This window comes from Chrysochloris asiatica, unplaced genomic scaffold (assembly GCF_000296735.1).
Source record: "Chrysochloris asiatica unplaced genomic scaffold, ChrAsi1.0 scaffold00146, whole genome shotgun sequence".
In the NCBI taxonomy this organism is placed as follows: Eukaryota; Metazoa; Chordata; class Mammalia; order Afrosoricida; family Chrysochloridae; genus Chrysochloris; species Chrysochloris asiatica.
In genome coordinates this window covers 8,865,784-8,877,269 of record NW_006408664.1, presented here as the reverse complement: position 1 = coordinate 8,877,269, position 11,486 = coordinate 8,865,784, and the positions used below count along the sequence as shown (strand labels likewise).

Sequence of the window (11,486 nt, the reverse complement as noted above, 5' to 3'; positions counted from 1 at the left end):
CAAGAAGCTGAAGAGAAGACATTAAAGTCATATTAGTATACAGATTTTTTTTTTTCCCTTCCCTCCCTCATCTCCCTTTTCTGTGATTATAGACTATAGTATTCAGTTTAGTTTTGCTTTGTGTTCTCTAGTTTTTGTTTTTGTTTTGTTTTTTTTTTTTGCTGGTGCTGTTCTGCTGTTTTATGCTCCCCCTTCTACCTTTGAGGGACCCTTTTTCTCCCTATATTACCTAAGAAGAGACAGCAACTGCTGCCATATAGTCAAGCTACAATCACACTCTCTAAAACACCAAAACCCAGGCAAAAACCAGTATCAACTGCCATACACCAGGGAGGTAGGCAACACCTGTGAAAGTTACTCTGAGTTAAGCAATAAGAAGAATGAAAAAAGGGAAGCCCACATCTTAATCACATCTACCTGGAGGCAATCAGAAAGCATAAAAAATACCAAAACACATACTCAATTAAGTATTAAGGCCACAGATAACACTAAACATGTCCAAGAAGCAAAAGCAGATGACCATATCAGCACATGTCCAGAAATAAGATAAAATGTCTGAGACAAATGACCTAGAGGTAGACCTGGACTCCTTTCTGGAAGCAGGGCAGGCCTTGGAAATGCCTGAGAGGAATTCAGAAAAATGATTATAAAATGTTTCAAAACACTTTACAATGGAGTTGAGAAAAATAAGGAAGAAGTCAGGAAAGCACTACAGTAACAATCAAATAAGATAGATAAAGCATTGGAACCAATTCAAAACCTACAGAAAGAGATCCAAACAATCAATAATAGAATATCAGAAATAGACAATACTCTGAAAGGGCAAAAGAGGAGAATAGGAGAGATGGAAGGCAGAACCAGTGAGCTGGAAGACAAATCTCTCAATACCACTAAACTAGAAGAGCAAATAGAAAAAAAGGATGAAAAACTCTGAAGAAGGGCTAAATTTCATGTTAGATAACATGAAGAGGAATAATTTAAGAATTGTCAGTATTCCAGAACAAGAAGAATCACACAAGACCACAGAGGAAAGTTGAAAATTTCTGGAAAAAAATTTCTCTAACATCCTGAAAAGTGAAAAGATAAACAATGAAGAAGCTCAATGAACCCCAGGAAGGATAGACCCCAAAAGAAAATCACCAGAGACATATAATAATCAAACTCTCCAAAATCAAAGATAATGAGACACTCCTGAAAGCAGATAGGGAAAACAGAAGTGTCACATACAAAGGCAAGCAAGTCAGATTAAGCTCGCATCTTTCAGCAGAAACCTTGCAAGCAAGGCAATGGAGAGACATATATAAAACCCTAAAAGAAAAAAACTGCCAACCAAGATTCCTTTATCCAGTAAAGCTATCAATCAAACAGGAAGGTGTAATCAAAACATTCCAGGATAAACCGAAGCTAAGGAATTTTGCCAAAGCCAACCCTGTGCTACAAAACAAGACACTAGGTTTTTGTCTGCAGGCACTACACACACACACACACGCTCTTGTTTGAGATACTGCCAGTGTTCTTATAGTCACTGATTTTGTCAAAATTAGCTACAATATTTTCATAAGAAGTATACGTAAACCTATAGCAATAACGGTTTTTTGAGAACGAGATTGTAAAAGGAGAAAAATCACTGAGTTACTAATAATGTAATTCAATGTGTAAATATTTTACATAACAATTTGGTTGTTGGTATTCATATACTCTAATAAGCATGACAGTCAAGCAATTTACAGCTATATTATATATTATTCTATAATAAAATTGATAATAGACATTACTACGGATTCTATATGGCCTTATAAAGGAAGGAGGGTCGGGTGGGAGTCCTCAACCCTAGTGACCCACCAGCCTCTCCAGAGGCTCAGTGGCGAGTGGGTGTGTCCGGTGCTCAGTGGCTAGTGGCTAGCTTGTTTGCTATGGTGGGTCGGTAGTAGATATCACCAGACCGGTTTCCCACCAGCTGGGTCTCCCCACCCAAGCCCTGTATACAGGAAAGCTCCCACTCTAAACTACAAGACTGGTGTGGGGTGGGTGGGAGGGACTTACCTCTACCAGAACTGCTCCTCACCTCCTGCGCGCTGAGAACCCCACTCCAGCGTGACTCCAGCACTGGAAATCTGCAGACGTGTCCCTGCGTGACTTCCGGTCTTTGACCACGCCCATCACCCAATCACAGCAGGGGAGGGTCCTGTGGCCCCGCCCGTCCCTCTCATTTGTCAAACTCCAAACACTCCTGCGAAACTGCAGTTCCGGCTCTGAGCCGGCTCCAGAGCGCTTCTCATTGCAGCATCGGGAAGAGCGAGGCCTCTGGCTCTAGGGTGCACGGCTCCACAATGGACCAGCGGTAGGACCCGAGGATCGCGGGCCCTCAGATCACTGCGGTCGGCGGATACGCAGCCCCTGGCCCCAAGCCTGGGCCTCGGGAGGCGCCTTGTTAACTTGGAAGCCGGGGTTCCCTTCAGTCCTGGATGGAGATACGGGCCCTGATTTGGGGTCCTGGCCATAACGAGCGCCGGGCCGCTTTCGTCTCCTCCCTCTCGATTCATCTCCCAGCTTTGTCTCGCGGAAGCTTCCTCTGGCACCACTTCACTCGAACTTGCATTTTGTTTACCTTTGGGCCCCTCGGAGCAGAAGCCGAGTGGATCCAAGTGGTCCCGAGATGCCGCTGGGTGGGTGTGGCTCCCGGCCGATCTGTAACGCCCTCTCTGCAACTGACCAGCTCGGGGCCTTGGCATTGGGGCCAGAGGGGCGTGCGCGATGGGGCCTCCCAGGCCTGGGACTCCGGTGGGATTCAGAACCTGGTTCCCTGCTTTTCCCAGAGCCCTGGCTTGCAGAGCATCTACCACTATTGCCTGCCAACCACATAACAAAAAAACAAAAAAAGTTGCCTTCTAGTTGATTAGACTCATGCAGATCATATGCAATTTAGGAAACTGAAAGTGAAGATTCCCGTGTCTATAACAGAGGCGAAGATCCTGGTGGTGCAGTTACTAAAGCACTAGGCTGCTAACTGCTAGGTCAGTAGTTTGAACCCAGAAGCCAGAGAAAGATGTGGCATTTTGATTCAGTAAGGGTTTATTCCTCTGGGGAAGTTCTACCCTGCCCTAAACCAAAGCCAAAACCAAATCCACTGTCATGGAGTTGATTTTAACTTATAGCGACGCTATTAGGATTTCCAAAACTATAAATCTTTATAGGAACAAACAATCTATTCTGACGGTTGGTGGACTTGAGCCATCATGGCTGTTTACAACTGCACACAACAATAAGATTGAATAGGGGCCCTGATGGTGTGCTGTAGAATAAGCACCAAACTGCTAACAGCAAGGTCTGCTGTTCAAACCCACCAGTCACTACTCGGAAACTCTAAACAGGGTCGTTATAAGTCGGAACCGACTGAACGGCACTTAACAACAACAACGATTCAGAGACCCTGTACCCTTTAGGATCTCTATAAATCGGAATCAACTTGATAGCAACTGTTTGGGAAGGGAGACTGGGAATCTACTTTAACAAAAACTAGGAGTCCTAGTGTGGCGCTGTAGGATAAATATTGGATTGCTAACCACAAGGTCAACAGCAACCACAAGGTCAGCAGTTCAAACCCACCAGCCTCTCAGAAACCCTCTACAGGTTCACTATGAGTCAGAACCGATTTGATGGCACTTAACAGCAGGGTCACTATGAGTCGGAACCCACACAACGGCACACAGCCACTACCAACAGCAAGTTATCTCAAAAGACGCATGTTATTCTAGATTTTGGGGTCAGGAGGTAGATCTTGTTAAGTGGTGTTGGATGGGTTCCAACTCACAGCGACCCTGTATAAGGGTCTCGAGGAGTGGCTGGTGGGTGTGAATCACCCACTTGTGGTTAGCAGTCCAGTGCTTATCCCATCGCCCCACATCAGGACTCCAAGAGATATAAGAGTGTAATTGTCCTCATTTGTGCCCCTAGCTCGCTTCCAAATGCGCCAGCAGAACTGCTTCCACGAAAGTCAGAGGTACCTTTGGAAATTTTTGCTGAATGCTGCTGAGGTTGACAAACTCAGTATCCCTGGGACCGTCCAAGTTTCCAGGGAGGTTGATTCAAGGCAACATGTCTGCTTCAGTGAAAGAGTGCTTTCAGCTTCAGCTGCTGGAAATGGAAATGCTGTTTTCTATGTTTCCTAACCAAGGCGAAGTAAAACTTGAAGATATAAATGCCTTGACACATATAAAGAAATACTTGGAAGGCAAAAGGGAGGCCCTGCCACCAAAAATCGAATTTGTGATTACTCTCCAGATTGAGGAGCCCAAGGTGGGTGCCCTGAATTTTATGGGCGTTGCTAAGTTTTTAAACAGAATCTCTGGAACTGAAGTTTGCTGGTTAGGAAGCAAATAGATAATGTATGTTCCAAATGTGTAATATTTCTTTTGTTTGAAGCAAAAGATACTTCGTTTTTATTAAAGCAACAAAAGTTACAAGATAATAATGTAAAATATGAGATATCTTGTAAATTCTCTTCGACAGATATTCTGGACTTTATATAAATATGTCCATATTCTTTTCAAATGTGCTTAATATTTTTATTAAAAACATCTTATAGTTGTTTAGTGCCATAGAATGCGTTTCAAATCATAGTGACCCTGTATAGCGTTTCTGAGGAACAGCTAGTGGATTTGAACTACTGACTTTGCAGTTCAAACCTGCCTTACAGTCCAGTGCTTATCCTACAGCGCCATACCAGGACTCCTGTTATTATTCTTTTCACACATCCAGTTTCTTTCTAATTCATCTATTATAGTATGGCACTGCAGGATAATGCGCTGGACCATAAAGCCAGTTTGAATCACAAGATGGGCTCCTTGGAAACATAAGGTCACTATGGGTTGGAACCGGCTCAGTGTCACTTAACAACAACAATCTTGTGTCAGGGGCCTAGTGTGGCACTGTAAGATAAGCACTGGACTGCTAGCCAGAAGGTCAGTGGTTCAAACTCATCAGCTGCTCTTAGGAAACCCTATACAGTGTCACTATGAGTTGGAACTGATTTGAGGTCACTTAATAACAACAACCATAGTGGTTACGAATCAGGCTGTGAACTGCAAGGTCAGCAGTTCAAAACTACCAGCAGTTTGTGGGGTAAAGATTTTCAGCCTCGAAAACCCTGTACAGGGTCACTATGAGTCGGAACTGACTCCACGGCACATAACCACTATCACCACCAACAACCTTATAGCATGGTAACTTTCACATATTTAAATGTTGCCTTTTGAAAAACTGGATTTTAATGAGTGGATGAATGTTTCTTTGGTGGCACCATAACACATAAAACAACTATACAAAATCTGCACACTAAAAACGAATCTGTATCCAGCTTATCTGATCCCTTTGTCTCCAGCAGCATTAGCATAACATAGGTACCAAGTGGACTGGGTATTTGAAAATCACCTTCATACCTTTCTTATTTGGAGTGCTGGTGTGGCCTTGCAGAATAATCATTGGACTGCAAGCCTCAGGGTCAGTGGTTCAAACCCACCAGTCACTTCTCAAGAAACCCTATACAGTATCACTGTGAGTCGGAACCTACTCAATAGCACTCAACAACAACAACAACCTTTCTTACTTGTCCTTCAATTATCATTCCCTCAGAAAGCACCTTTCTGGTTCCCTAGACTAAATTCAGTCCCTCTGATTACAAATTTCCATATAACACTTCTCACAATTGGAATTAAATATTTGATGGGTATAAGTTTCTTGAGGAGCTTTCACTATATTATAGCCTTCAGGGAGGGCAGATTAAAGTGTATAGCTACTTTATATTTGTATCCCAGCATAGGGCCTGGCACATGGTTGTTGTTGTTGTTGTTGTTAAGTGCCGTCGAGTCGGTTCCGACCCATAGCGACCCTGTACAGGGTTTCCGTTGTTGTTGTTAGGTGCCATCAAATCAGTACTGACTCATAGCGACCTTATGCACAACAGAATGAAACACTGCCCAATCCTGGGCCAACCTCACTACTGTTGCCACGCTTGAGCCCATTGATACTGCCACTTGGCCAATCCATCTCTCTAGGGTTCTTCCTCTTTTTCACTTACCAAGCATGATGTCCTTCTCCAGCGACTGGTGCCCCCTAACAATATGTCCGAAGTATGAGAGACGAAGTTTGGCCATCCTGGCCTCAAATATTTGAAAGAATTGTATAAATGGAAGCAATAGTTTATATAAAGTACTTAGTATAGTGTCTGGCACATAGCAAACATTTAATATCAATAGTTTATGTTTATCAAAAGCAGTTAGCATTGATAAAGTGCTATGTATGATTTTATGGTGCCTAAATATTTGATTTTTATTTTAAGGTGAAAATTGATTTACAAGTAACCATGCCCCACCACTACCCCTTCTCAGCATTACAGCTGTTTGGACGGTCATCAGAGTTTGACAGGCAGCACCAGCTACTTTTCAACCAGAGTCTCACTGCTTATATAGGGACTTTGGATCCAGGTGAGATCTGTGTGGGTGCAGCAATCCAGTGGATACAGGACAATTGTTCATCCTATGTCTTGGACAGAAAGCTTGCTTATGAACCATCTGCACAAGCAAAGCCAGTCAAGAACACATTCCTCCGAATGTGGATCTACAGCCACCATATATATCAGCAAGACCTAAGGAAAAAGATTTTGGATATTGGGCAGAGGTTAGATGTGACTGGGTTTTGCATGACAGGAAAGCCTGGTATAATCTGTGTAGAGGGCTTCAAGGAGCACTGTGAGGAATTCTGGCACACAATTAGGTATCCCAGCTGGAAACACATTTCCTGTAAACATGCTGAAAGTATTGAAACAGAAGGAAATGGGGAAGATCTACGCCTTTTCCATTCTTTTGAAGAACTACTCCTTGAAGCGCATGGTTACTATGGGCTAAGGAATGACTATCACATGAATCTCGGCCAGTTCTTAGAATTTCTCAAAAAGCATAAAAGTGAGCATGTTTTTCAGATATTATTTGGTATTGAAAGCAAAAATTCAGAAATCTAGGGGGCTACTAAGAAGTCTATGCTTGTAAATTCACTAAATCAGCATTTGTGTTAATCACACCAAAATAAAAGGGCAGGTGGCAGTTTAGCACCCTTTATGAGAAGCCAAGCTTCCGAATTTTCACTTAATAGTGCAAAAAGCCTGACAACTGTCAACAGTGCAATGGTGGTGCTACTTCTACATTTCTATGTGAAATTATTTGTAAACTATTGTAAATGAATAAAAACTATCAATTTAGCCAGTGAAACTGATTTAATTAAGGAGACGTCCCAAGTGCCCAGTTAATGTCAAAATTTAGGAATTCACAGGTAGGACTAACATTTCTCTCTTCATGATGCTAGCACAAAGGTGACATATTTTTTTTTTATTATTGGTGATAAATTCTAAATCTAATTTAAAATGAAAACACACACAAAGAGAGAACTTCTTACTCAAAAACTTAAAACTCCTATTTTGAGTCCTGGAAGAGTGCTGTAAGATAAGCACTTGACTGCTAACTGCAAGGTCAGTGGTACAAACCTACCAGCCACTCCTGGGAAACCCTATGCAGGATCACTACTGAGTCAGAACCAAGTCAACAGCACTTAACAACAAAGCAAAACTTTGCAAGAGGCCTATTTTACTGGGCAACTTCTAGAAGTATCCCAATCAGTTATATGCTGAAGACGGGCTTACAAGTTTTCTGTGATCATGTTTCCCAACACTCCTTTCTATCCCACTCAAATGTGTATTTTACAATAGTAGGCAAGGGAAACCAATATTCATAAGACAGTCAAGCATTTTAGTATCATTTCCCCTCTTCAAGCTATGCTTAGATCCCTGATCACAGAGCCCTGTTGTTCCAAGGTTGACCATGCATCACTATTTACCTCTGTCCCTAGGCCATGTAAACCTGTCTCAGTGTTTCCCCATCTATATAGCTTGTTCTTCCACCTCCTCCCCCTTCTTGTATTGCTCTCCCCAAAACCAGAACTAAATCCCCCACCCCAACCCCACTGTTATGGTTACCTTGTATTCCATTAATTCTTCCCTCCAAAGACAATCTATTTTATCCTGTAATCTACTTCACCTTCTCACCACCTAGATCTCTGTTCCTCTGTGTTTACCTTCTTTAACCTTATAATTGTTTCAATCATAGATTGACCTCCCAGATCCTCTGGTTTTATAATTTTATTCTGTTCTTGACGCTTTCATTTGTCAACTGAATTCAGGGTGATGGTGCCACATAGGTCATTCTCTGACTGTTGTCTGTTCTTGTTGGTTTTAAGTCCACAGAACTTCCTTTAGGATGTTTTTCATAGCAGGGTTGGCTTTGGCAAAATCCCTTAGCTTCTGTTTATCCTGGAATGTTTTGATTACACCATCGTATTTGATTGATAGCTTTGCTGGATAAAGGCTTCTTGGTTGGCAATTTTTTTATTTCAGGGTTTTATATATGTCTCCCCATTGCCTTCTTGCCTGCATGGTTTCTGTTAAGAGATCCGACCTTAATCTGATTTGCTGTGCTGCACTGAATGAGGTCTAGGTAGTTTTCTATGTATAGGATCATATCATTTGCAAATAGAGTGAGTTTTACTTCTCTGTCAATTTAGATGCCTTTCCTTTCCCTTTCTTGCCTTACAGCTTTGACTAAAACTTCTGACACAATATTGAATAGAAGTTGTGATAAAGGGCAGCCTTACCTGGTTCCTGTTCACAAAGGGAATGCTTTCAGGTTTCTACATTGTGAGTAATGTTGGCTGTTGGATTTTTGTATATGCTGTTAATTATGTTGAGGTATTTCCCTTCAATTCTTACTTTGTTGAGTGTTTTTTTTTTTTGTTATCAAGAACGGATGTTGGATTATCTATCAACTGTCTTCTGAATCAATCAATATGATCTTGCAGTTGTTTTCCTTTAAAAAATTTATATGGTGGATGATGTTATTTTGCTAATATTGACTCCTTGCATCCTTGGTATGAATCCCACTTGGTCATGATTTATTATTTCTTTGATATGTTGGTGATTTCTGTGGAATTTTGGCGTCAATATTCATGAGGGATATTGGTCTGTAATTTTTTTAGTGTTGTTCTTGCCTAGTTTTGGTATGAGGATTATGCTTGCTTCATCATATGTATTTGGGAGTTTTCCATCCTTTTCAATGTTCTGAAACAATGTAAGTAAAATTTTTGTCAGCTTTTCTCTGAATGCTTGGTGAAATTTACCAGTAAAGCCATCTGGACCTGGACTATTTTTTTGTTGGGAGTTTTTTAAATGACCTCATGAATTTCTTCTTCTGTTACAGGTAAATTTACTGGAGTACAACTTTTCATAGTATTTGTATTATCCTTTTTGTTTCCATTGGTTCTATTATGACGTCACTTATTCTGTTTCTTATGCATGTTATTTGCATTTTCTCCCTTTTTTCTTTTGTTAGATTTGCCAATGATTTCTCAATGTTATTAAATCTTTCTAAGAACCAACTTCTTGTTTGTTGATTCTTTCTGTTGTTTTTCTGTTTTCTAATTCATTTATTTCTGCTCTAATCCTTATTACTTCTTTTCTTTTGGTGACTATAGGTTTACTTTGATGGTCTTTTTCTAATTACTGGACATGTTGTGTCAATGTGTTGATTTTGGTTCTTTCTTCTTTTTGTATTTGTGCATTTATTGCCATAAATTGTTTTCTAAGTGCTGCTTTTTGCTGTGTCCCAAAGGTTTTGGGATGTTGTGTTTTTGTTCTTGTTTGCTTCAAGGAATTATTTATTTATTTGTTCTATTATCCAGTACCTTTTCAGCAGGGTGTTATTCAGTTTCCACGTATTTGATTTTGTTTCCTTGACCTTCCTATTATTCCTATTATTGATTTCTAATTTTATAGCATTGTGATCTGGGAAGATGGCACGTAGTATTTTGATTTTTTAAAACTTATTGAGGCTTACTTTCTGGCATATTCTGGAGAGTGTTCCATGTGCAGTGGAAAAGAATGCGTGTTGTGCTGTTGTTAAGGGCTCTGTATGAATCTATAAGGTCAAGTTGGTTGATTGTGTTTAGTTCCTCCGTGTCTTTGTTGTGTTTCTTTCTAGTAGTTTATAAAGTGGTGTATTAAGATCCCCTACTATTATTGGAGTCCTGGTGTGGCGCTGTGGATTAATGCATCAGACTGCAAAGCCTTTTGAACTGCAAGGTGGGCAGTTCAAGCTCAGCAACTGCTCTTTGGAAACCCTATACAGGGTGGCTATGGATCGGGACCAACTCAATGGCACTTAACAACTATTATTGTAGAATTGTCATTTCTTTTTTCAATTCAATTAGAGTTTGATTTATGTATTTTTAGGCTCTTTTGTTGTGAGCATAGATATTTATTATGACTGTGCCCTCTTCTTCACCTGACCCTTTAATCATGAGATAAATGTCCTTTTTTGTCTGTTATGCTGTTTTTTGCCTTAAAGTCTATTTTATCAGAAATTAATATTGCCAGTCTTGCTCACTTTTGATTGCCATTAGCATGATAATTTTTCCCATTCTTTAATTATTTTACTCTATGTTTGTCTTTATGTGTAAGGTGTGTCTTTTGTAGACAACGTACTGAAGGATCCGTTTTCTTATCCATTCTGCTACTCTCTGTCTCTTCACTGGTGTATTTAATCTATTGATGTTCAGTGTAATTATTGGTATGTATGTGTCGACTGCAGTTGTTTTGCTGTATTTTTTCTGTGGTGCTGCTGATTTCTCTGTTCTGCATGTTTTCCTGTGCTGAGTTTAATTTTTTTGTCAATTTCTTCATAGTTGTAATGTTTACAAAATCTTCATGGATTCTTCTTTTCTTGATTTGATGTGAAAGTGTATTGTTTCTTTGAGGTAACCTTGTAATTTATTAATTTTTCCCAACTTAAAAGTTTGTTTTACCTGGAAACCTACTTGACTTCCTTGCCATTTGGAATTCTATAACTATACTTTTCCTTCTTCTTGCTTTGTTGTTATTTTCATTATAGATTGATATCTCTGATTCCCTATTTTCAGTCTTGTAGTTTTGTTTTATTCTGGATATTTCTATATCTGAATGGAATTCTGGGTGGTGTTGCTGTGTATTTCAATTTCCAGTTGTTGCCTGCTGTTGTTGATTTTCAGTCCAAAGACTCCTTTTAGGTTTTTTTGGTTAAGTTGGCTTGGTTTTTACAAATTCCTTTAATTTCTTTTCATCTGGAAATGTTCTGATTTCACTGTTGTATTTGATGGACATTTTAACTGGGTATATGATTCACTGGTTGGCAGTTTTTCTTTTCCGAGTTTTTCATATGGCTCCACATTGCCTTCTTGCCTACATAGTTAAGTAAAAACTATTTAGGCAAAAAAAAAAACAAAAAAAAACACACTCAAAAAACTATATAGGCAAGAAGGCAATGTGGAGCCATATGAAAAACTGAAAGAAAAAACTGCCATTTCTCTCTCTCTTCATCTGAAACTCGGAGTTCTAGGACTATCCTCTGCAT

General features: G+C 40.1%; 1 protein-coding gene across 1 annotated transcript; it reads left to right on the top strand.

The window, feature by feature from the left end:
* Nucleotides 1-3,954: 3,954 nt before the first annotated feature.
* On the top strand, nucleotides 3,955-7,109 carry RWDD2A (RWD domain containing 2A). Its single transcript, XM_006870657.1, has 2 exons — nucleotides 3,955-4,296; nucleotides 6,338-7,109. Exons 1-2 carry the CDS (start codon nucleotides 4,024-4,026, stop codon nucleotides 7,013-7,015), a joined length of 951 nt encoding a protein of 316 aa, XP_006870719.1. The 5' UTR covers nucleotides 3,955-4,023; the 3' UTR covers nucleotides 7,016-7,109.
* Nucleotides 7,110-11,486: the final 4,377 nt, after the last annotated feature.

Bases quoted from the DNA above. Each gene is read 5' to 3' on its own strand.
- RWDD2A (XM_006870657.1), top strand. From the start codon at position 4,024: ATGCTGCTGAGGTTGACAAACTCAGTATCCCTGGGACCGTCCAAGTTT. The intron at 4,297-6,337 runs GTGGGTGCCCTG...TTTTATTTTAAG, and splicing joins TCCAGATTGAGGAGCCCAAG to GTGAAAATTGATTTACAAGT.